General features: G+C 39.2%; 2 protein-coding genes across 3 annotated transcripts; both read left to right on the forward strand.

Annotated features, from left to right (window-relative positions):
• The first annotated feature begins 11,941 nt into the window (after nucleotides 1-11,941).
• Nucleotides 11,942-17,126, forward strand: LOC104646565 (uncharacterized). 2 transcript variants are annotated; one of them, XM_010320409.4, is made up of 2 exons: nucleotides 11,942-12,713; nucleotides 15,370-17,126. In XM_010320409.4, exon 2 carries the CDS (start codon nucleotides 16,413-16,415, stop codon nucleotides 16,941-16,943), a length of 531 nt encoding a protein of 176 aa, XP_010318711.1. In that variant the 5' UTR covers nucleotides 11,942-12,713; nucleotides 15,370-16,412; the 3' UTR covers nucleotides 16,944-17,126. The 2 variants fall into 2 exon arrangements, with proteins under 2 accessions (XP_010318711.1, XP_069153236.1); XM_069297135.1 differs by having other exon boundaries at nucleotides 15,370-16,344.
• Nucleotides 17,127-18,472: 1,346 nt separating this feature from the next.
• On the forward strand, nucleotides 18,473-21,599 carry LOC138341632 (uncharacterized). Its single transcript, XM_069293108.1, has 5 exons — nucleotides 18,473-18,730; nucleotides 19,341-19,930; nucleotides 20,162-20,935; nucleotides 21,023-21,152; nucleotides 21,258-21,599. Exons 1-5 carry the CDS (start codon nucleotides 18,473-18,475, stop codon nucleotides 21,597-21,599), a joined length of 2,094 nt encoding a protein of 697 aa, XP_069149209.1.
• Nucleotides 21,600-26,788: the final 5,189 nt, after the last annotated feature.

A 26,788-nucleotide genomic window follows, 5' to 3' on the forward strand; every position in this document is an offset into this window, starting at 1 on the left:
CCTTCTCCTTCTTCCCCAAACGCTGCAAACACAGAACAGAACAGAGAAAACGCAGAAAAAACAGGCCCCCAAAAATGGAAACCCCTTCACACCCTCGCGTCTCCCTCACGCTCTCTCCCTTCCTCTCCTCCTCTCCTCGCGTCTCCCCACGCGAGCTTCCCCTCTCGCTACCCAGAAAAATGGAACACCTACGCCATTTCCAGAAATCACCAGAGAACGCAGAGGCTGCGTACGAAAAGCAGCTTCCAGCCGCGTTTCTCGTCTCCCCACGCGACTTTTCTCTCCACCAACATCTCCTTCTTCACCCATCGCAGCAGACCTGCTTTCGGCTATGGCAGACCTGTGTTTTCGTCTGTGCCAAACGCGTTTTCGTCCTTGAGGGCGCGAGATCGATCCACGTCTCCCCTCAAGGACGATTGGAGCGATCCTAGCCACTCCCCTCCCTTTTTCCATTTCCGAAAAGGATAAAATCTTCAGGAAAAGATGTTGCACCATTAATGGGAGAGATTCAAATTTTGAATTCAAATGGGCCTAGTCACGTTCCCGCCCTTCCCTCTTCCGAAAACCCTATATAAACCCCTTTCGTCCTCAAGAAAAGGGGTTAGAACTTTGAGCGTTGGAATTTTCGGAGTTGAAATCGTTAGAGTTTTGAGTATTGGAGGTGATTTTTTTTTAGGTTGGATTTTTTTGGGAAATCTCTTGAAAGATTCCTCCATCTTCTGAGTATTCTAGCTACGAAAAGGAAAGTGAAAGGCTAAGAGGAGTGTCAATCTTGCCAAACATACATCTTCGTTGAACAGCCAAAGAACGAGACGTTAAAGAGATCAAAATCGTGATCCTGTTTCTTCGTCTAACCGTGTTCCTTTTCTGAACTGTTCGGGGTTCGTGGTTTGGTTGAAGTTCGCCGTTTCCTCGCTCGACAACGTTCCAGTCGCTGCCCCTCAACAGGTAAATATCTCCTTTACACAACTTTCTTCTCTTCTTGGCTTTGATATGACGGATTGAAGGTTGGGAATCTTTTCGTGTGCCAATTGGTTTGTTCGTTACTGTTGGAGTGACCTCATTGTGCATGTCTGTGGGAGTCTGCTTATCCGTTTTATTTGTCTGTATAACTCATATGTTTCTCGTCTGGTTTATTTAAGTGAATGTGTTGTCTTGACTGTAGTTTAGGGGTTCGCAGGTTTCGTGAAGACAGTTCTATGTTTTCTTATTTGAGCATATTACAGAGTTGTAGTTGAACTAAATGCTGAGCATTCTACCTCTCATCCCTCATTCTTTCACCCTAAGTTGAAAGGATGAATCGAGAGGTCGAAGTTTGAGATTTGGCCTGTTGGCATTTGAATGTTAAGTACTCAGCTTGTGTAGCATTACAATGTGTCTTCCTTCGACTATCCAATCTTCATTTTCCATAGAAACGTCATGTTGATTTCATATGCTCGTAATTACCATGCTGTGTTCGCTCTCGTTTGTGTCTTTTTTAGTCTGCGAATTTGTGCTGCCTCGTCGGTTCGCTACGTAGTTTCTGTCAACAACGTGCTTTCCCTGTTAGTAATTCAAGTTTGTTTAAAATTTGTACGTGTGAATGATGGGTGGGTTGCTCATGGACTATTGCTACCTTCTATTTAGTATAGGTTTGCAAATACATGAATCTCTGTCGTCGTCTCCCTCTCGACGTCCGAGCTTTCATCTCACCATCTCATATAGATGGATAATCTGAGATGCTGGCATGGAGTTCATGTTGAGTTTTTCAGTTGTATGAATGTCATATAATGATTGATTTTTCTGTTCGACATTAGCGTTGTCATGTATGTAAGTTCAACCTTTCAAAGTTGATTGAAGGAGTCTCAGGGTGTAGTCGCGTCTTGTCTTCCTTAATCTATCTTTGTTTTCTTCATTTCGAAACTTGGTCATTCCATGAATTCAAAGGATTTTACTAAGTTACTTTATATGTTTCATTTTGTCAAAGTTTCGATAAAGAGTTGCCTCCATTTGCCTGTGAGTGACTCAAATAAAATTTGTTATTATTATTTATCTTATGTATGCAAGTTTATTTCGTGAAAGCTATAGTATATAGTATAAATCCAATCTGGTTCTACTCATGAGTCAGATAGGGGAAAATATGACCAGTGCCACTCATCTTCTCGTTTTCCGCTAAAATTCAAATTTGGTGTTGGATTGCCACATACCGTTTCGATCGAACCAGTATTTTTCTTTGGGAGTTTTGTATGTTGATATTGTGTATCGGTTTGTCTTGCATTCCTTCTTTGCAATTGTGTGCTTAATTTACGTTCGTTTTGAATGATTAATTGCATGAAAAATGTTTCTTTTGTATTTATTTTAGTTATTTGGTTAAGGTGCCAATTCTCATTTCACTTGTTTTTGTGGCATGTGAAAACTCCTTCGAGTCCGTTTGGGATTCCCTTCTCTCCTTGTATTCCGGAAGAGCCGTAAAGGCTCAATCCTCTATCGAGTCAAGGCAAACGTATGAGGCCAATTTCGGAAAGATTGAAGAAGAATCCAAAGGCGAATTAGAAGATTTTAGTATTGTGTTGTATTTTGTTTGTAATGGGTATAAGCCCTTATTGTTTCACTTTCTTTGTATATTTTTTACATGTCTAGACTAGGACAGGTACGAAAAAGAAATGGGTCAAAACCCAAAAAAAACAGGTGGGTCCAAAACTCGGTCAAGGCGAACAGAACCCGAGTTTGGACCCGAATCTCTCTTTCCCTCTCTCTCTCTATCTCTCTTTGCTATTTGTTTACATCTTGCTTTAAATGTCGTTAGCTTAGGATTAGATGAATCCAAACCCCATCGAACGCCTTCTATTTTATCAAACCTAAAAAACTTAAAACTAACTTCTAAATGATAAATTGTTTCAAATTCGTAAGGCTTGTTTAGATAAAACCTTAAGTAAGCTTAACTTCGAAATGGTTTCGTAAACTTACAAGATAAACAACAAATACTTCAAAATTGTAAAGTTTGGCTAAGTAAATTCTAATAAAGGTTCAACTTCAAAATCGCAAAGTAATAAAATAGTCAAATAAGTTAATCGCCGGAAAACCGTAAGTTAGCGGAGCGTATTAGATGCTTTTTCGAAACCTTCCTAAGACGCTAATAGGAATCCCGAACCCCTTAAAAATGTTTCAAAACAATTTTTCTGTTTAAGTTGTTTAGAAACAAGTTTTCTTAATTTTTCCTTAAAAATTAAGTGGCGACTCTTTAAAGTCGAAAATAACTTTAAATAAAACAACTCTTTTCGAAATCGATAATTTTTCGATAAAACAGAGGCGATAGGCGATGGACAACACCATTGTCCATTGTTGCCAATGGAACAAACAAAAATTTCCAAATCTGTAAAGGTCTTTAAAAATCTTGATAACCAAAATGTAAATCAAGCATTTCATTAGTATTTTTTGTGGGTACTGATTAATTAAATATGCTAAGATGACTTGAGACATAAAAATGACATTGTGGTATTGTAGGTTGTGTAGAGAAGACAAAGATGGAGAAGTCACTTTCTTCAATAAATTTATGATAAATTTGGGCAATATAATCATGAATTTTATGCATAAATGTTATAAGATTTTCAGTTGAAATCATTATCTTTCTCATAATTATTTTTCGGTAATCTTCTCCGATGAATCCTCTGTCAAGTTTGAACAGAAAATCATGAATTTAAGGTTAAAAGTTATTAACTTTTCTTTTGAAGTCATCATATTCTCTACTCCTTTCAAATTTTTTTTACATGTTCCTCTTTTAAAATAAAGTGTTGGATGTGCTTCCATCAAACAATCAATGGTGACAAATCTAGTGATTCCTACGAAGAAGAAGAAGAACTAAAAATTAAGAAAGATTTGAATGCTTTAAAGAAAGTGGGGCCACCAAAAAAAGATTAAAAAAGAAAAAAGTTTGAAATAATTGATATACTCAAAATTATAATATATAATTGTATAATGACCAATAAAATAGTGTCATATGTTCAAATTTTTCATTCTAACATATATTTTTTTCTTCTCACACACCTTAAAGAAGGTGAATATACTTTCTTTGTCATTTCACATTCTGAGGGGGTATTAATATCACTTTAAAAAATATTAGGTGAGTAATAGATCACCGAAATTGTTTAAGCGTGTAACTGACTTTTCGATATAAGTTAAGAAGGAATTTATGTCTTTTCTAATTTGAAAAATAAATATCCACATAAATTTAAAAAACAAATAATCTTATGAAAAATAATAGACAATATTTTGAATTTATTTTAATTACACTATAAAGTAGTTTTGTGGTTCAAACATCTAGGTTTTTATAATTTTCATAATAAACATAAGTTATTTATATTTAAAGATTAAATATACTAAAATATTGTATATGTGAGTTATTACATTTGTCACATATTAGATAATCAATATCAATTTTATACAATAATTAAAAACAAATTTAAGATTATTTTCTAAATCATGTCTTAAAATACTTCATGTGAATTATATAAAAAATATGAATAATTTCATAATAAAATTAAGTGCAAGAATAGTTAAAAAAAATTATTAAAGTTTTATTGATTTAGTAATGTGATCAACTAATATAAATTATTATATTTCGATATTTATATATTAATATGCAACAATTATATTTTCATAAAAATTAAAAAATAGTCCATATGTCCATTTTTAATTGTCGTGTTTTTTTTATAGTAAAACATAAGAATATTGACTAACAATTTGTGTAATATTTTTTTTAATATTAATATTCAAATAATGACTATTTTTATTGCTTTTCGTTAAATTAATTTTGTAATATATAAACTTTTTTCTTAAAATATTAAATCAATTTGATAAGTGGTCAATAATTTTGTAAAAATAAAAATAACAAATACAAATTGACAGAGGTATAACATGGAGGAAGTATAATTTAAGTTTTAAGAAACTAAATTTAACAGTTAAATGTTGAAGAAGGATGTATATGTGCTACGTTGCTGAGGCTCACAATAATTTTAAGTTCATATGTTAATATTGGAAATCTCACCCAATGCAGTATACATTTTATATGTTCTTTCTCTGAGAAAAAAAAAGAAATGTTCTTCATGTGGATGGAGGGGGGTCTACCAGTATTTATACTCGTTTATCTATTTTTGCAAGTAATGTGTATAATTTTAAAGCATTCTATCTATGATGGAGAGTGATGAAAAATAATTATTAATCCTTATTTGTGTAGTTGTTGTTTAGCGAAATAGTAGAGATAGTTGTCTTTTGGTACTATGTATGTTGTGCAATTTAAAATTTATCTTAATTGAAGATTTGATTGAAGATAATACAATCATATGATATATTACTGTATCTCTGTTAAGTTAATATGTTTTATAATGTCCACTTGAAGGTTAATTATTGGAAGACATATTTCCTGCAAACATATTGATTGCAAAGATAATAGCTGTGTATATGGAACACTTAAGGTTAGTATCTATTTATTATTTTAGCATTATTTATTATTATTTAATATTTTATCAATGGAGAAAAAATTTAACTACAATAGAATATATAATTGATCTTTTTGAAAAGTGTTGAGTACAATTAAGGTGAGACATTCATTGTCATACTGGTGAAAAGTAACTTGAGGTGCTACATATGTTTTTTAACCTCTTCTACCGAATATATTTATCTAACTATCTTAGTTAGATATATTAATGTCACGATCCAACCCATTTGGCTGTGCTGATATCCACTCTAACAACTACATACGAGAATCCTTATATTCCAATAGATAAACATGCCGAAATTTTAAGAAAAATATAGACAATTATAATAACATTCTTTTATAAATGACATTTTTAGACACACTTTTAGTTAAAACTTGTTAAGTAATTTAACAACTCCTCTAGATCTAGTTTAAACAGGTAAGAGAGCTATTAAGCTTACAAACTGGACAAAATAACCAGGACACAACTTCCACCATACTCAAAGGAAAAGTAGAAGCTATTAAGGAATTCTTCGCCTTCACCTAATGAAACATCACCAATTCTGCATCCAAACTATGTCAAGAGACATAGCAAACGTAGTATCAGAAAAAATACACGTACTAGTAGGCATCATCGGTCAACTTGACGTCCACCACATAACATAAGAAAAAACTAGAAAGATCTCGAAATAAGTCACCCGCTTCTCCACCTTCTCAAACAACTTACTTACAAGATTCTTGATCATAGTCTAACCATTTTAACTCATTAAAAAAACCCCAATTCCATGCAGGAACAATCCAACTAACCGCTCACTGCAAACTCTCACTTCTTAGCCACATTACCCAAACATGGTCACATAATGCACTACAATTACTTCGTTACCACTAAGGTGAGACCCACCTAACATATCTCATCACATACGCTACCTCTACTCCTCTTTCATAATTAGAACACACGAACAACCTTTGCTATCCATTACTCGTCCCTTGAACCCTTTGCCCTTCCACTACACCCCACAATTTCGCTCAACACAAGGACATCAAATATAAATAGTCATATCATTTTTATCCACTAAGTGCAACATATATAACTCAACACAACCATATCATCACATGCATATATAGAACATATACAATAACATTGACATGAGGAACAACAACATATTTCACATTCCTCAACTACGCAATTATATCAAGTAGTTGATACTCTCATGGAACTCAAACCCAAACTGTTAGCATACATAAACGTGGTACCCGAGCACATAGTTATGCCAGAATATGGAAATCCTATCCCATTTTTTTATGTCGAAATGTGGCAATCCAATCCCAGTTAGTTATGCCGGAATGTAGAAATTCAATCCCAATTAGTTATGCCATAACAAGGCACAACATGACAAGTCGACACATCAACATACAACAATCACAAATACAAGTATACTCTCAAGTCATAGAATCAAGAAGTGATTTATACATATAATCATTCGCCTATCCCATTTGCAACAGGTGTGATCAATAGTGAAACGTTTATCTGCATACAAGTATCATAATGAAGCGAGAACAAACATACATCACACAATCATAGAATCACAACCATCACCTACAAGGGTTACTCGTCACGCATACATGCAAACCCTAACTCGACCATACTCAACCCTAATTCATCTCCTAAGGCTTCTTTCTAGGATTTGAATCATAATCATTCGGTGCACAAAGGCATACACATAATACTATCATCAATTTACATATATTACACAATGAGCACATATTTTAAACTACTCAATTCATAAAACCTAGCCTACCTGGGCGCCAAGCACTTGCACATAGTTTATGACTTTGTTTTCGGTCTTCCAGGCTCGCGATGGTGAATTTAGCCAATAATTGTCAAGATTTTTCCTTCCTCACGCTAGAAATCTCCTTCTTCTTCCTTCCCAAGCTTACAATAGTCTTTCTGAGGTTTCTAGGGTGTTTTTTACGACTTATTTAGGTATTTAAGGAAGATGTAGAAAATAAAATTTGTCGTATTTACGCTTAGCCTCGCCTATCCCGCCCTGACGCGAACTTACCCCATATTGGTGTCGTCGCTCTAGGGCATCTGACCCGCTATGGTGGGACAAGGGCCCAAATTTTTCTCTGATTTTGCTTCCCATAAATAACAACGGTTCGATCGTTACACTAGATATCAATTTACCCCTCGTTCGTCCATGAATGACTAGTGCATAGGACCTCACATACCACATTCAATTTACTTCAACATTAGAAAATGGGTCTATTGTGCAATCACGACAAATCGTGACTTTTTAATCAATTAACACGCTAAGAGGTACTATCCCCAAGACTATAAGGATCTTTGAGGCAACACACAAGGATCGAACATATTTAACTTTATAAAGTCTTCCACTAGGGACCTCCTGCTAAAGCGGGAGATCAGGAACCAGAATATATACATAGGGGAAAAATAAAATATTACCCAATTCCTTCCTATTCCCTCAACTTTCTCCCAAATCCTCTCAGCTCGATTTGTTTCGTACTCTCATTTCTTCATTTCTTGATTAACAACAATTGCATGATACTAATTAATTATTTTAGAAACATTTTTTGGGGTAGTTATTTTGAAATTGAACTAGGCTTCTAGATTGAATAATTTGTATTCTGATGTCCCCAATGATTTATGCAATATGATATTCCATAGCAAACATGAAGTTTTCTATAGAGCGCGAATATGAAAACTACAACTATAACATACAAATATGATTTTTATGCTTACTAAATGTGAAAGTTGCTCCTAATAATAATTAGTTAAGATAGTGTATATATGATAGTCATAGAAAATCTTCAAGTTGTTATGACTGGTTAGTGAGACCATATCAAACAATATCGATAAAGAGATACAGTATTACCAAAGTATATCATTAATGAAAGTAGTTGATCAGATAAATATGGCATGTATTGATTAATCACTATATTATATGTGCTAAATCACTATTGTCATTAATGGAAGCAGTTGAAAGATACATATAACACACATTAATCATCACTTTATAAATATAAGTACCAACATCAACAAGAAAATCACAAGCATAACAAGAAAGAAAAAGCCACTATTGTCATTAATGGAAGAAGTTGAAAGATACATATAACACACATTAATCATCACTTTATAAATATAAGTACCAACATCAACAAGAAAATAACAAGCATAACAAGAAAGAAAAAGTCTCACAATATGTCTTCCTCATCACAGTATTATCACTTATTTCTTTCCCTTTTTCTACTTAGTTTTTCATCATTGATCAATTCATCACAAGAAGATATTGTTGTTATAGTGAGTAATCTAACTACAAATACAGTGAAGGCAAAGTGTTCTCTAAAGGGATGAGTACCTACAGGGTACATTTTGTTGGAATCAAGACAGCTTTATAACCTCGTAATATCCTTTGAGCCTGAAGAAAATAATACCATTTCTTGTGAGATGAAATTACGCAAAAAAACACGGGGTTTTCAAGTTATTTAACTCAAATGACACAAAACTTGTCATGATAGAGATGAAGATTGTGAATAGAAAATACTTGAAGAGGGATTGTGCATTTTAGCATCAAACAATTGTGTTATGTTCAAATGGGATACAACTCATTACTCATCTAGAAAATTACTAGTGAACCAATTAAATATGTTGCACGTAATGCAATGAAATATATGTTAAATAATTTTTAGTGAATATATCCATAAATAAGTAGCATTGTAATGCATATGAGATTAATTCTATAATAATATGGTACTAACTCTTGTAATTTTACTCATCTTTCCAAGTAAATATTTGGTTGGAAATCTAATAAAAAATCACGCTACTCGTAGGGAATTTTTTAAAGCTTAAGGCGTTTTATAAATGACACTATGTTTTAAGGATATTTCACCCAATATACGTGTTTTCTCCAAAATCCAACAAAGTTTTCTAGTACAAAACTAGGAGCCAGAATCTAACTTAAATTAATATTTTAAAAACCCAACTTAAGAGAAAAGATAACCGGAATTATAAGATGAGATGTTTTGATATAATTTTTTGAATTATATATGTGTTAAACAAGTAGAATAATAAGTCTACTCCAAATTTCTTTATTTGGTTACATAATGTGATCTTAGATCGGTTTTCATGTTTATATAAATGGGTGTATAATTTATCAAGAAATTCTGTTGAAGATAAAGAAAACTGAAGACATGGAACATGTTGAACAATCTGGTTCGATCAATCTGTAAGACAGAGTTAGAGTTACTTTAAGATTAGGTCACTCATATCGACTAGGTTGTCACGCATTGTACTAGCTAGAGTCGTCTAGGACTAGATTACGATTAGGATATTATTACAATTGAGTAGGATTAGATTATTTATAATTTTTTTTTAATTTCTCAACTGGTGTCCGAAGTCCACATTGGAGCTTTAACTAAATTCGGATCACGCTCTGTAGGGCCCATTCGAGGGTGACACTCCAACAAAATTTTCTCCATACACATAGCTCTAACCCGATACCTCTTATTAAGGGTAAATCACTCCTACATGTGGACCACAAATCATGTCATGACCCAAAATCCTAAAAGTGAGTGGACCCTCCACCAAATTGTAACACATAGTAAGCTAGTGTTAGGCCGCCAAATATTTTTGAAAAATATTATTTGGATGAACTTTTCGGTGAAATATCACCATGTATTAGGCCATAAATTTGGGAAACATATTTCACTTTTTTTAAGAAATACTATTTATACTGATAGTTTTAAAAACTATCAAAACTAACCATAGGTTCTTACACACATGAAGCTGTGATGGTTCTTAAACAACACTAGATTATCTCACAACACCTTCAATAACATCAATTTCTATATTCCTTTTATCTATTTAAGCTAGTTTGAAACTCTATAATTATCTAATAAAATCTAAAAAGGTGTACATACTAAGAAGATAAATTGACATCATGATTTTAAGATAAATTAATCATGAGTTGAGTGTCTTCGAAATTGATTTTAGAACCTTGATGTTGGAGTTGATTAGTATATTGGCAAGATTTAATGCCAATAGAAGTTGAATAGTTTAGGAATGTTCAAGAATCAAATCAACTTCATGTATTTAAAGAGTAAATGATATTTTTTGGCCTCTTTTACCCTTTTAAAATCAATTTCATATTACGTAAAATAATTATTATATTATTATTTAGAATTTTGTAATATAATAAAATTTTAGTTACCAATTTATTTCCTTAATTGAACTTATATACTAAATCCTAATATTTAGGACTTTACCTAAATCAATTCAACATGACACAGTATGTAAATATAAACCAACCATCTGTTTTACCATAATAATATTTCTACCATTTTAGCTAGCGTACATCTCAGTTTTGTAATGGGAATCTCTAAAATCAATAAATAATAATAATAATAATAAATAAATTTAAAATGTACAATTTACCATTAGTACGCTTTAATTATTCCCCCCCCCCCCCCACCCCCTTTTTTTTTTCTAGTTAGTAGTGCTGTGTCTTTCTATGCACTAGTGCTGTATCGAAAATATTTTAAAGTTATGTCCGATGAATAAAATATCCTTTGTTTACATTTTGGTTCAGTAATTTCTTGTCTGTCAAATATTTTGATTCATAAATACTTTTTTACTAATAATTTGTTCTTAAATGATTTTTTATGAATATATATATTGTTGACACTCAATTTTTGACCCACATCGATATAAATTAATCATCGAGCTTTATGAGTTTTTCAAATTATTTAAGTTAATTAGTTTTATAAATCTTGCGAAAATTTAAAAAAAAAGTATATATATATACATATATATATGCATATATCTATATATATATGCATATATATATGTATATATAAGTAAAAAATATATATAATATACGGATCTTATGCTACTTATCATAACGTTAGATAAGTATATATATATATATTACGTAATTGTATATATAGTTTGTATATTTAATGATTAATATACATATATATATATATATATATATATATATATATATATATATATATATATATATATGTATATGTATATGTATATATGTATATCTTAAGTTTAGAAAGTATTCTATCAAACTAGTTACTTTAAATAAAGCTCGTTAATAAATTTATACCAAATTCGTTTTTAAATCAATCGGCTATTATTCAAATTGAACTCTTTTTCCATTTAATTTGGAAGAGCCAGGTTTGGGCCTCTATCCAATATTCAGACAGCCCAACACCTAGACCCAATACGAATTAATGTCCAGGCCCAAACGTTTTCTGTAACAGCCCACTCTATTTTAAACAACCATCCAATCTTCCGACCCATTACCAATTAACCCCAGGCGGCCCATCCTCCTCAACCCAACTCACTAAAACCCATAACCCAAACCAACTCACTAAAACCCATAACCCGACCCAACACTTGACTCAAAAAACCCGGCCCCATCCTTTCTTCTTCCCCCTTCCCCTACGCCATTCCCAGAAGAGCAAAACAACGCAAAAAAAAAACGCAGACGGAGCAGACTCCGAAAATGGAAAATCTCTCCCACACTCTCGCGTCTACCTCACGCCCAGACTCCCCCTCTCTCACCCCTCTTTCGCGTCTCCCTCACGCGTACGCTCCCCTGTCCCTCGCCAACGCACCTCGCAGTAGCCCAAGTTTGACCGTTTAGCTTTTCCAGACGCGATTCTGTCCTCGCAGCTCTAGATCGAGACACGTAGCCGCCCAAGGACACTTCTCCCCACCCCGATCGTCCGCTCGACCCTTTCTCTTTCGGAATGGGGCGAATTTTTCAGAAAAAGGGGTCTGACCCAAAGAGAAAGGGATTCAAATTTCGAATTCAAAGGGGCCTCAAGTCACGTTCCCGCCCTCCCTCTTCCAAAATCCTAATATCCCCTATATAAACCCCTTCCGTCCTCAAGAAAAGGGGTTATAGATTTTTATCAAAAATTTCAGAGAGGTAGAACTTGGGTTTGGAATTTCGGACGAATATTTTAGTTGAAAATCGTTAGCAAACTTGGAGAGTTCTATCACGAAGATTGGAGACGAAGTTTGAGAGAGCTCTCCGTTTCCCTTTCCGTTTGTGTTAAAGAGATTCGCAGACGACAATAGATTCCGCCTGGCTTTCGTTTTCTTTTCCATCTTGTTTCGCTGTTTGGGTCGTTATTGAACCGTCTCTCGAATCCTCGCGTTGTGGTGGAGTTCGCTGCTGTCGCCTGCTGCTCACCGTCCCAGTTTGCTGCTTCCGAACAGGTAATATTCCCCCGTCTCTCATTATCTTCTCGTCTCTTCTATTTCGAAATGTTTCTTCATCGCTTCGTGCTTTGAATGCTGCTGGTTGTCGATGTATCGTTCGTTTGTTTTGTGCCGAGTTCTAATTTGTCGGCATTCAAAACGTTAAGTATATGGCTTGCGTAGCTTTACAATATGTTTTGGTTTGGCTGTTAATCTTCATTTCCATCGAAATAGCATGTCGACTTTATATGCCTATAAAAATCTTGTTGATGTTGCTTTGGTCGGTGTGTTTTTCTTGAGTCTGCGAATTCGTGTTCCCTCGCTGGCTCTTTATGCCGTTTCTGTCAAACAGCATGCCTTCCTCGGTTATTAGTCTAAGGTTATTTGAGACTTGTACGTGCGAACATTAGGTGGGTTGTTCATGGGCATTGCTATTTTATGTCTAATACATGTTTGCATACACGAACCTGCGTTGTCGTTTTCCTCTCGACATCCTAGTTCTCACCTCATCATCTCATATAGATGAATGAGCCGAGATGCTGACATGGAGTTCGTGTTGAGTTTTTCAGTTGTATGAATGTCATACAGTCATTGATTTTTCTGTTCGACATTACCATTGTTATGTATGTAAGTTCAAACCTTTCAAAATTTATTGAAGGACTCTCATGGTGTAGTTGTGTATTGTCTTCCTTAGTCTACCTTAGTTTTCTTCATTTTGGAACTTTGTCATTCCCTTGAATTCAAATGATTTTACTAAGTTACTGTACATGTTTCATTTTGTCAAAGTTTTGATAAAGAGTTGCCTCCATTTGCCTGTGAGTGACTCAAATAAAATTTGTTATTATTATTTATCTTATGTATGCAAGTTTGTTTCGTGGAAGCTATAGCATATAGTATAGATCCAATCCGGTGCTATTCATGAGTCAGATAGAGAAAATATGACAAGTGCCGCTCATCTTCTCGTTTTTCCGCTAAAATTCAATTTGGTGTTGGACTGCCACATACCGTTTCAATCGGACAATTATTTTTCTTTTGGGAGTTTTGTATGGTTGATATTGTGTACCGGCTTGTCTTACATTCCTTCTTTGCAATTATGTACTTAATTTACGTTCGTTTTGAATGGTCAATTGCATAAAAACGTGTCTTTCTTTTGTATTTATTTTAGTTATTTGGTTAAGGTGCTAATTCTCATTTCACTTGTTTTGTGGCATGTGAAAACTCCTTTGAGTCCGTTCGGGATTCCCTTCCCTCCTTGCATTTCGAGAAGAGTCGTAAAGACTCGCACTTTTCCTTCATCAAGTCAATTATCGAGTCAGATATGCCAAATCCATTTCCTTGAAGATTGAGGAAATTCGAAGAAGAAGATTAGAAGATGTTTTGTGCTTTATTTTTATATGTTTGTATCTTATTTTGTAATGGGCATAAGCCCTCTTGTCGTTTTTACTTTCTTATTTTATTTTGTATGTTTAGATTAAGACAGGTACAAAACGGGTGAAATACCCGAAAACAGGTGGGTCCAAACTCGGTCAAGGCGAACAGAACCCGAGCTTGGACCCAAATCTCTCTCTCCCTCTCTTTATTATTTGCTTTTTGTGCGTCTTGTTTAGATTTGCCATTAGTTTTAGGTTAGAAAACTCCAACCCCGTCGAAACGCCTCTCTACTTTTATCAAGATTAAAACTAAAATTTAAGTGTTAAAAAGAATAGATGTTAAGTTTTAAAAATTGCTTAGAGTAAAAGTTTAAAAAGTTCAACTTTAGCGAAATCTTGAAGCTAATATTTCAAGTCCATTTTAGAGAGTTTTAATTTTAAGGAAAATTTGCAAGATAAATATTTTAAAAGTTGCAAAGTTTGTTTAAGTAGATTCTGATAAAGTTTCAATTTCGAAATTGTAAAGGTTAAAACAAAATAGTCAAATAAGTTAATCGCCGGAAAACCGTAAGTTAGCGGAGTATCTTAGGTGCCTTAAACACCTTCCTAAGATACTAATAGGAATCCCGAACCCTTAAAATGTTTCAAAACAATTTTTCTGTTTAAGTTGTTTAGAAACGAAGTTTTCTTGATTTTTCTTAAAAATTAAGTGGCGACTCCTAAAAGTCAAAATAAAACAAGTCTTTTTCGAAATCACTTTTTTTCGATAAAACAGAAATGGCGATTCCGCTGGGGATTTGGAGGATTCTAACCTTAAGACTAACTCTATTTGACTAACTTGTTTAATTGTTTAATTTTCTTTAGTTTTAGAAGTTGCATTTTCATGACATAAATTCCGCCAAACGGCAAATAGTTGCATTAGGAAACGGAAGTTACGCGGCTTACCGCGACTTTCTTCAGAAAAACCCAAGAAGTCATTTGGGAGTATCGAATAAATAGTCAGAATGCGCTCATCCGACAATATTCGATAACTCCACCCCGATGTTTGTCCGACTCGGGTAACCGTCTATTTGAAAACAATTCTAGAAAAGCCTAAGTTAGAGCGAAACCAAAACCCAAATTAGGCATCAGCCTAGGGCGACTTAATACCCAAGGCGTATTAAGTCCATTTTAGTAGAAAACCACCAAAATCGCGTCTAAGGTCTTCGACCTCACGACGCATCATGTTATTTGACATTCGAAAGTGTATGTGTGAAAAACCAACTTGGGGATAGGGGAAAGTCTAACGGGTTTCTGTTTTGCAGATATGGACCGCTTCCCGAAATTCAACATGGTCATCTCCGCGCCACCCCAACTAACAATGTGGCACAACGACTTAGACGGAGATCATAGGCGGACTCTCAACAAGTATGTAGGGGCCTTGACCGAGCTAATCAACATGGACGGTTGGCCAGAGTTGATAGAGGTACTCACGGGGTATTGGGACAGCCAAAGAATGGTCTTCCGTTTTGGAACGGCCGAAATCACCCCTACATTAGAAGAAATAAGAGATTGCATAGACACTGTGGGCACGGGTCTAAAAAGAAGAGCCCGAAAGCAAGAAGACGTGTTTATCCCCAACAAACCTTCCGTTGAGGACATCTCGGATTGGTTAGGGCTAAGAAAGGATTTCACTTATTGGTGTCAAGATTCCCACATAATGTTCAGAGATCTCTACGTCAGATTTGGACACGCGAGTTTCTATGCCGCGTATAATCGGGAATTCAAGATTTCCTACAGGGAGTGGAACGAGCTCCGTCCGTTGGCATTTGCCATAGCTTTGTTGGGAACGATGGTCTTCCCGCACGGCCCGAGCCTGAGCATCAACACCAGAGTCATAACACTTGTCCAGACGCTGTTCAAAGGGTACGAGAATCAAGGGACGACAAAATACTACTCCGTAGCCCCGGTCATATTGTCAGACATATATCGCGCTTTGGGTAAGTGCAAAGAGGGACATCGGTACTTCCAGGGTTGTAATCTGCTCCTCCAATGGTGGATTCTCAGCCACTTGGTGAGGGGTGCCGGAACTAGAGAACTGCACACTCTCGACAACAAGAACACCCTCAAGGACTTGAACGACTTGTTATTCTGGGCAAACATGAACAATTGGAAAACAAGAGGGAGGTGGACCAAAATTTTCTCCGAGTTGAGAGAAGAGGACCTCCAATGGATGCTCGACCGCTTCATATCCAAATAAGTTGTCGTAGAAAGTCGTAGATGTGTCGTGCTCCCTCTACCCGGTATTCGAGGAATCCGCCCTTACGCGCCGTTTCGAGTCTTGCGACAGTTCGGAAGAAAGCAGACTATGCCTAGAGAAGCGTATTATGGTGCTTATGTATATGACATCGGGGACGACAGGGTGGACGACGCTACAGAGATGCTCAGAGAATGGAAGAACGCCAGGCGTATGGGTAAAGACACTATCGCTCCTGACCGATTCGACGCTGGATACGACGAAGGTTACAAGGCATGGTTGAAAAGAGATATACAAAATATCTCCTTTCAAATCCCTCGTAGCTTTCGCACTGTGACAGACAAGGAGGCTAAAGCAATGACCAAATTGCGAGAGTTAAAGGAGGAAGCTAATGAGGTCTATGCCAAATTTGTAGAGAATCAAGACGCACTCGAGAGGGCAACTCGAGAGATCGAGAGACTGAAGCAAGGATATGAAGAGTTCGACAACTGGATCCAGCAGAAAATTGAGAGGATGCGATACGAGAGCCTGGAAGACAAAGGGCGTCTGGGCGAAGGCTTTCTGTTGATGCTGAGGTACATGTTCCAACAGCACAAAAACCAGAAAGACGACAACGGAGCGGGATCGTCCGGAGCAGCATAGTGGATATCGCCCCTGCGCGGGTTTTTCCTTGTTGTATTCGCATTACTTTCGCCCCTGCGTGGGCCTGATATTATCGCACTTTCTAAATAGCCCCTGCGTGGGTTTGTTTATTTCCCTTTTAAAACATTTCACTCATTGTTAAATATTATTTTTGGGGGGAATCATTTAATTGGTTTAAACTCACACGTACATCATTCGAATGCGCTAGGCCTACCCTTGGCACAAAAGGGTCCCCATGCATGATTAGGACACGTTATCTATGTGTATTTAAATGCTTATGTGTTACGTTGCTTTGAATGAGGATATTGTAAGCCCACTCCAAATCCAAAACTCTAAAGAGTATACAGAAACCACTATTAAAAATGTCCGACCAAAATTCCAAGTCTCGAGTTTCTCACCTAAAAAATCCATCTTCCATACCACAAATCCTGAATACCGCTCTATTATCTCAGGAAAGTCGAATCACCGTTATGGACAAAGGCAAGAATGTCCAGACAGGGCTCACTGAGAAGGAAATGCGAAGAAAAATCGAGCGAGTTACTCGAGAAACTCAAAAGATTAAAGAGGAAGGGCTCAAGGTAGAAATGACCACGACAATCTACAAAGCTGCGGTCACGACTTTGGATGAAGATCCGGCGTCGGAGATGAGAAGAAAGAAGGAGGTTGAGATGGAAACCGAAAGCCTAAGGAAAAGGTTGAACCTGCTTCGTTTGGAGATACACGAAGGAAAGGCGAGAGATGCGAAGATAGATATTGAGACTGCCGTGTTGTCGGCCAGAAGTGCGGCACTCGACGAAGAATTGGCGACCCATAGCAACTTAAAGGGCGGAAAACACCTCGCCCGTGAACAGGGAGCAAGTAACAGTGGCCCCGTCCGTGAAGTGATTGAGGAGGATGATGAAGAAGAAATCCTCTACAAGCCTCCATTTCCGACTGTCTGAAAGGAAGGAATGACGCAGCCACAAGACAAGAAATCGCCAAATGTTGTCTTCTAGAAATTTCAATGTTGTTTTTCAATTCCCTTGTAATCACAATGAAAGAATGAATGAAAATTTTCATCCTAAAATCCGAACTACGTTGGGCCTGAATTCTCCTCGTGAGATACGTAGGCACCCTTCCCGGCCCGGCCCCTATCACCAAAAATTTTCATTCTCCTCCCTGTTTCGGAGATACGAAGATAAGATCAACGGACGATGAAAAGCAGCTGCAAGAAAACCATAGCTCAACATGATTCAGCTTCCCCGAGATGACGTTAAAACGAACAAATTCCTGTTTGTTCAAAATATATTTCCGTCCTCATTCGCGGGTTAAGATATCCTCAAACAAAGCGACTTGTGTGTTTATCTGTTTTATGTGTGATATTATGCATTTTGTACTCCGGATATGCACTAACAAATTTGCCTTTGAGTTGTTTTTACCTCTCAGGTACCTCTTACTGATCTGTGTTGATAAAGCTGGCAGATCACCACTACTTCACCAGATCAAAACGTCGCGAAGATTCCTTCCCCGGATCAAACGCAAATACAGACATGGGCGACAACAATGAACAAATCAGCCTCACAGATGTCGTTGTGGCTCAGCCAACTATGGCAGAGCAGAATGAGCTTATTGCGCAGTTGATGCAGCAAATAGCTGACATGAGGGTAGAGATGCAACGGAGGCAAGACACCCCTCCGCCCGGATTCGGCCCCAACTTTCTCGACGCAAGACCCCCTACACACTTCCCCTCGTCCAGCTCGGATCCTACTCAGCAACGTCCATCGACACCCGTGCACAACCCGTCTAGGGTAGACATGACAACCCAAAACCCCCAACACGCCACAGTCTCCTATCAAACTCCCTCCCCACTTCCAAAAAATCCTCCGCAAATGCCACCACACCCCCAAAATACTCAAACAGCCTCACTACCCCAAAATCAAACCCAAAATCCCATCGCCCTCAATTCCCAAACATCGCATCCCCATTTAAACCAAAACACCAATCCCCAAAATTATCCGCAAAACTATCAAACCGCACAGAATGTCCCAAGCCCTTCCCTAGCTCCACCCCTTCCCAAAAGAACCACTTTTCAAGTCCCTGTCCTGACCGAGCATGAGGTGCACGGCTCCGAGCTGGACCATTATGAGGAGCAATAAAGAGAGTGGAGGGCAAGGGAAGAAGCGAAGGTAGACATAAAGGAGGAGATCAGGAGAGCAATGAGAGAATTGCAATGTACTCCAGACGTCGCCGGGTTAAGCTACACAGAACTATGCATCCACCCAGACTTGAACCTACCTGAAGGGTTCAAGATCCCGAAGTTTGATACCTTCGGAGGGGTGGGCAACCCCATGGCACAGCGTACTGCGACCAACTCGTGGGAGTTGGCAAAGATGAAGCGTTGCTGATGAGGTTGTTCAGCCGGAGCCTGTGCGTGAGGCCCTGGAATGGTTCACGTCACATGAGACTCGACAGTGGCCCAGTTGGAGTGCACTGGCTAAAGATTTCATGGAAAGGTTTGCGTACAACGTCGAGATAGTCCCCGATAGGTACTCCTTGGAAAAGATGAAACAGAAATCTACCGAGAGCTATCGAGAATTTGCATACAGATGGAGGAAGGAGGCAGCGAGAGTGAGGCCACCAATGACAGAAAAAGAGATTGTAGAGGTGTTCGTGCGGGTGCAGGAGCCCGAGTATTATGACAGGATCATCTTGCTAATTGGCGCCAAGTTCGCCGAAATAGTCAAAGTGGGTGAGACTATTGAAGATGGCCTGAAGTCAGGGAAGATAGCCCGAGTGTCTGCATCGCCTGGATCTTCCGGACTGGTAAGGAAGAAAAGAGAAGAGGTTAACGCTATCTCGCACGGGGGAAGGAAGGCCCCCAGAAACTTACCACGTCCCCAAGGCCGCTCCAACCCTCCATCAAAGCCTCATCAATCCTACCGTCCACAATCAATTCATCTCGGCCACTACAATGCTGCCCCCACTTATCCAGATGCCCATATCTTATCGTATCAGAATCCGCCCCAAATTCCCCAAAATTTTCCCTCCATATATACAAACTACCCCCAAGCTTATCAAGTCCCTCCCCATTACCAGAGTGTCGCTCCCAGCTGCGCTAATGTACAGCCGAGCTATCAAGCACCATCCGCCGCATATCAAATACAAACCCCAGCATATCAAAACCCCCATCCGAATTACCGAGCCCCAATGCCAAACTACTAAACAAATCCCCATTCCAGAGCCCAAGCTGCACGACCAAATGCCCGCAGTTATCAACAAGTCCCTCCCTCACAGCAGGGCGGGTATGATCCCCCTCGCCCCAGGTCTAAGAAGAAGCCCTCCAAAAGCTTCACCGTGTTGGCTGAAAGCAGAACTAAATTGTTCGAAAGATTGTCCGCGGCCGGATACATCCACCCTGTGGGCCCCAAGCCCATGGATGTCAATTCCAGATTCTACAGACTGGAGCAGAGCTGTGCTTACCATTCCAACAGTGTTGGACATGATACAGAAGATTGTATCAATCTCAAGCACAAGATCCAGGACTTGATTGACCAGGAAGTGGTCTCTCTTCAGCCCGCGGCGCCAAACGTCAACACGAATCCGTTGCCAAATCATGGGGGTGGAAACATCAACATGATAGAAACTGACGAAGATGAGCGTGAAGCCAAGAGAATTACTCCTGTTGTTCAGGAAGACTTGGAGAGTGCTTTCGCTTCTTTGAGCGTCAGGGAGAAAGGAGAGTTTGTCATTCTGACACCTGCAAAGGCTGTTGCCTTGGTGCCCGCAGAGACTCTCGCCAAGCCCAAGTTCGTTATAGAAACGGCCGTGGCTCAGGGCATGGCTAGATCTAGAAGATGTTACACTCCTGATGAGCTTGCTCTTGGAGGACAAAAGAAAGATCATGCCAAGAGACCAATCAGCGAAGCAGAAGCTGAGGAGTTCTGGAGGAGAATGCAACCCAAAGACTACTCCATCGTCAAGCACTTGGAGAAAACTCCAGCCCAAATTTTGGTGTGGGCCCTGCTGATGAGCTCCTAGTCCCACAGACAGGCTTTGATAAAAGCCCTAGATGACACATATGTGCCCTCGGGTTCGAGCAGCGTCAATGTGGCTGCTATGATTCACCGGGTCATTCGGGGACACCGTATCAGTTTCTGCGACGATGAACTGCCGGTCGAAGGGAGGGCCCACAACAAAGCTCTACACATCACCGTGATATGTCGCGGAAAGGTCATCAACCGTGTTCTAGTAGACGACGGATCTGGTTTGAACATATGCCCCTTGTCCATATTGAAGCAGCTGAGGTTTGACCTCGGAAAGTTGGAGCAAAATTAGGTCAATGTGAGAGCATTCGACGGTGTGCAGAGAGACACGTTGGGAGCTGTGAACCTGACCATCCAAATGGGCCCCACAGAGTTCGAGGCAAAGTTCCAGGTGTTGGACATCGACACCAGCTATAACCTTCTGTTGGGAAGGCCATTCATCCATGCGGCTAGGGCCGTCCCCTCCACTCTCCACCAAATGATAAAACTGGTGTGGAAAAATGAAGAACTGGTGATTCATGGTGAAAAGGGTCAATCGGGAAGGCAAGTGCCGGTCTCAGACGAGACACCGCAAGGTTCGGACTTCTACACGGTGGAGTTGGTAAATGCCACCGATGAGGGCTTGGCCCCGTAGACTCCCATGCCGGCCGTGTACAAAATGATCGCTACGGTAATGCTGCAGAGCGGATTCGAACCAGGTTTTGGATTAGGAAGGAATGCGCAAGGGATCATCGAGCCAGTTCCGGTCCTTGCGAAAGGATCAAGGTATTGTTTGGGGTACATCCCCACAGATGATGATATGAAGATGAAGAGGAAAAGGGATCAAGGGTTTACTAAGCCGATCCCGTATCTCTATCAATCCTTTCCAGTCCGGGAGCGTGCCAAGCCTGAAGACGATGGGGAAGGGATCTGTGACCTTTTCCAGGAGATCAATGCCATCATCGAGGAGGAGGCTGAGCCAGCTGGCATTCGTGACGCTGAACCAGGGGAGATACTGCTGAATTGGACGTCCACGCCAATCTTGATGTCCCGAACTCTGTGGTAGAAATGAGTTATTTTGTGCATATTAAAATCGGTGGTAGTCCGGAAGAGGCCCGAGACCCACCATTTTTGCATTTTCTTGATTTTGAATTTTGTTATGATGTTTAAAAGGCAACATGGCCTCGCGCCATGACCCAAGTTTGCATTTTTGATTCAATTTAAATGAAAGCCTCCTTATTTTGTTTGTTTATTTGCGAGTTATATTTTACTTTCCTAATTTTGTTTGTTTATGATTTCAGTAACGTAAGTTACAAACCTGCCAATGTCATGTCATGTCATGGGCTAAATGAGCAAAGCGAGGCAAATGACGACGACGTCGATGACCACGACGAAGAAAATGGGGAACCGGACTATGTGGCCGAAGAATTTCGACAGTTCGAGAACCAACATAAACCAAACCTGGAGGAGACAGAGACGGTGAATTTGGGCGATTCAGAATATGCCAAAGAGGTTAAGATCAGCACTCATTTGAATGACACTCAGAAGGAGAGCCTGGTTTGCCTGCTTGCCGAATACCATGATGTGTTCGTTTGGGAAGTCGGTGACATGCAGGGGTTGAGTACTGATGTCGTGTCTCATAAGCTGCCTATCAATCCAGGGTTCGAACCGGTGAAGCAAAAGACTCGAAAGTTCAAGCCTGAATTGAGTCTGAAGATTAAAGAGAAAATCACCAAGCAGATAGAGTCCCGATTGGTGGAAGTGACAAAATATCCAACCTGGCTGGCCAATGTTGTTCCGGTTGCCAAGAAAGATGGAAAAATCAGAATTTGTGTTGATTACAGGGATCTCAACAAGGCTAGCCCAAAGGATAATTTTCCGTTGCCAAATATCCATATTTTGATTGACAACTGTGCCAAACATGAGATGCAGTCATTTGTGGATTGTTACGCGGGTTATCACCAAATTTTGATGGATGAGGAAGACGCGGAAAAAACGGCCTTCATCACACCTTGGGGTGTATATCATTACAGGGTAATGCCGTTTGGTCTCAAGAACGCCGGTGCTACTTACATGAGAGCCATGACGACCATCTTCTACGACATGATTCACAAGGAAATTGAAGTGTACGTGGACGATGTCATAATCAAATCCCGCGAGAGTTCGGATCATTTGACACACCTGAGAAAATTCTTTGAACGTTTGCATCGGTACAGCTTGAAGCTAAATCTGGCCAAATGTGCTTTTGGAGTCCCAGCCAGGAAATTGTTGGGGTTTATAGTCAGCAGAAAAGGTATTGAGCTCGACCCTTCCAAGATCAAAGCAATTCAAGAGTTACCTCCGCCGAAAACGAGAAAAGAGGTGATGAGTTTCTTAGGGAGGTTAAACTATATCAGCCGGTTTATAGCACAATCGATAGTGGTGTGTGAGCCTATTTTTAAGTTGCTGAAAAAAGACGCCCCGACTAAATAGACTGAGGAGTGCCAGACCGCTTTCGACGCTATCAAGAGCTATTTGTCTAACCCACCAGTATTGGTTCCTCCACGAGAAGGGAGCCCTTTGTTGCTATATTTGTCTGTTTCAGATAACGCCTTTGGATGTGTACTTGGTCAACACGACGAGACAGGGAAGAAGGAAAGGGCTATCTACTACATCAGTAAGAAATTTACTCCGTACGAGTCTCGCTACACTTTACTGGAGAGAACGTGCTGTGCTCTGACGTGGCTTGCCCAGAAGCTGAGACACTATCTGTCGTCGTATACTACATATCTTGTCTCCAGAATGGATCCATTGAAGTATATTTTCCAGAAAGCGATGCCGACCGGGAAGTTAGCTAAATGGCAAATGCTGTTGAGTGAGTTTGACATCGTGTACATGACTCAGAAGGCAATAAAGGCACAAGCTTTGGCTGATCATCTTGCGGAAAATCCCGTTGACGAAGAGTATGAAACTCTCAAGACATATTTTCACGATGAAGAAGTGTCGTTTGTGGGTGAAGATATCTCTGAAGCTTATCCAGGTTGGAGATTATTCTTTGATGGAGCGGCAAACCACCAGGGTAAAGGTGTTGGAGCAGTCTTGGTATCAGAATCTGGTCAACACTATCCTATGGCAGCCAAACTGCGATTCAACTGCACAAACCACATGGCTGAGTACGAAGCTTGCATTCTCGGTTTGAAAATGGCCGTTGACATGAATGTTTATGAGTTACTGGTTATCGGAGATTCAGACCTCTTGATTCATCATGTTCAAGGGGAATGGGCTGTGAAGAACCCGAAGATTGTACCTTACGTACAATATGTGCAAAATCTGTGTAAAAGGTTCCGCAAGATCGAGTTCAGACATACTCCGAGAATACAGAATGAATTAGCTGATGCTCTTGCCACCATCGCTTCAATGATCAAACATCCGGATACTGATTACATCAACCCGTTGGATATAGACTTGAAGGAACATCCAGTCCATTGTTCACATGTTGAATCAGAACCAGATGGTTTGCCTTGGTATTTTGACATAAAGAGATATTTGGAGTCTGGGGCATATCCAGAAGACGCTACATCTAATCAAAAGAAGTCGATATGTCGTATGGCTCTCAATTTCTTTCTGAATGGAGAAGTCTTGTATAGGAGGACTCCGGATTTGGGTTTGTTAAGATGTGTAGATGCTGCTGAAGCTGTAAGGCTTATTGAACAGATACATGCTGGAGTTTGCGGTACGCACATGAACGGGCTTACTTTGGCAAGAAAAGTTCTTCGAGCCGGTTATTTCTGGATGACTATGGAGAATGACTGTTGCAAATTCGTGCAAAGATGCCACAAATGTCAAGTGCACGGCGATTTGATACGGGTGCCACCTCACGAACTTAATGCTATAAGTTCACCTTGGCCATTTGTAGCTTGGGTAATGGATGTCATCGGTCCTATAGAGCCAGCCGCTTCTAATGGACACAGATTCATTTTGGTTGCCATCGATTATTTCACCAAGTGGGTGGAAGCAGCCTCTTACAAATCGGTAACCAAGAAAGTGGTGGCCGACTTTGTCCGCAACAATCTGATATGCCGATTTGGAGTTCCAGAATCCATCATCACTGATAACGGTGCAAATTTCAGCAGTCATCTGATGAAAGAGATATGTGAACAATTTAAGATTATTCACCGAAGGTCAACTGCTTACCGCCCTCAAATGAACGGAGCTGTAGAGGTCGCCAACAAGAACATCAAGAAGATTCTGAGGAAAATGATTGACAAGCAGCGGGGTTGGCATGTGCCATATGCTCTACTAGGTTATCGAACGATGGTCAGAACATCAACTGGGGCTACTCCATACTTTCTAGTATACGGAACAGAAGCAGTCGTACCTGTTGAAGTCGAGATACCGTCACTGAGGATCATCCAAGAAGCTGAGCTAAGTAATGCTGAGTGGGTTAGCAAACGGATTGATCAACTAGCTTTGATTGATGAGAAGAGGATGGTCGCTGTTTGCCATGGCCAGTTGTATAGACAAAGAATGACTCGTGCTTTTCACAAAAGAGTAAGAGCCAGAAATTTTGAAGTTGGTCAGTTGGTTCTTAAGCGTATTTTTCCTCATCAAGACGAGTACAAAGGAAAATTCGCACCAAACTGGCAAGGTCCTTACATGGTTCGCAAAGTACTATCTGGAGGTGCTTTAGTCTTGTCAGGGATGGATGGCGCTGTATGGCCCAAACCTATCAACTCAGATGCTGTCAAGAGATACTACGTGTGAAGTTTCGCTTTACAATTTTCTTTCATTTACTTGTAATTGTTCTATTTTCTTGTATTTGTTCGAACTTGAACTCTTATCCCTCTTGTAACGAACTACGTGTGACCTGAATTCTCGAGAACGAGATACGTAGGCGGCCTATGTTGGCTTCGGTCACCCCATTTACCCCCTTTAATTATTTCTTTGTACCTGAACTACGTTCGACCTGAATTCTCAAGAATGAGATACGTAGGCGGCCTTTGTCGGCCTCGGTCGGTTTCTTTGTAAATCTATTCTTGTTAACCTTTAAGGGGAACTACGTTTGACCTGATTTCTACCTCAACGGAATACGTAGGCGCCACAAGGGCTCGGTCATATCTCTCGTAAGATTTCTATTCCCCTTTAAGATAGAAACTAGGACAGAATTTTTGAGAGGGACTCAAAAATTCTCTAGAAGATGCCTCCTCTTCAGCAAGTCAAACTAGAGACATTTTGAGATTTGCGACTGGGACAGAATTTTTGAGGAGATCTCAAAAATTCTGCGATTTGTTCGGTTACAATGGAAAGATGAGCAAGATACTAAACTGGGACAGAAATTTTGAGGATGGCCTCAAAATTTTGTCATGGGTCTTCCATGCAAGTTCGGAACGCCTCTAAAATTCCTTCGACAAGCGTCGAACTCAAAAAAGCTCGTTAAGCCTGACATGACATGACTGGGCAGTGACTTTTTCAAGATACTATTTTTTTTTAAAAAAAAATTGTTTCTCTTAAAAATTTCCCTTTTATATTTCATCTGTGTTGGCATAAGATATTTTCTTATCTATCAAGAGTCGGGAAATCAACCAGAGACGTCAAGACAAGGAGCAAACAACCGAAGGGATCGACACAGATCAGTATGTTTAAAACTGACAATTTTTCTGTGGATGCAGGCTTATAGCTCGCTTCAAAATCGGCCGAATTCTTCCGACTGATGAATACCGAGAAGGAGAAAACTATCTCCAAAACCAGTGATTTTATTGAAAGCAGGAATATCGTTTGCGTCAGGATGCTTATGAATGTGTTTGTTTATTTCAAACCATTCTCAACAATGGGAAATTTACAAAATATCCAGTCAGATTCAAAGGT

The sequence above is a fragment of the Solanum lycopersicum genome, chromosome 1 (assembly GCF_036512215.1).
Source record: "Solanum lycopersicum chromosome 1, SLM_r2.1".
Classification (NCBI taxonomy): Eukaryota; Viridiplantae; Streptophyta; class Magnoliopsida; order Solanales; family Solanaceae; genus Solanum; species Solanum lycopersicum.

Coding starts and splice junctions, on each gene's coding strand:
- LOC104646565 (XM_069297135.1), top strand. CDS start 15,372: ATGGACCGCTTCCCGAAATTCAACATGGTCATCTCCGCGCCACCCCAA.
- LOC138341632 (XM_069293108.1), top strand. CDS start 18,473: ATGGGCGACAACAATGAACAAATCAGCCTCACAGATGTCGTTGTGGCT. Junction 20,936..21,022: donor ACTCCAGCCCAAATTTTGGT/GTGGGCCCTGCT, acceptor GGGTTCGAGCAG/CGTCAATGTGGCTGCTATGA. Junction 21,153..21,257: donor CCGTGATATGTCGCGGAAAG/GTCATCAACCGT, acceptor GAGCAAAATTAG/GTCAATGTGAGAGCATTCGA.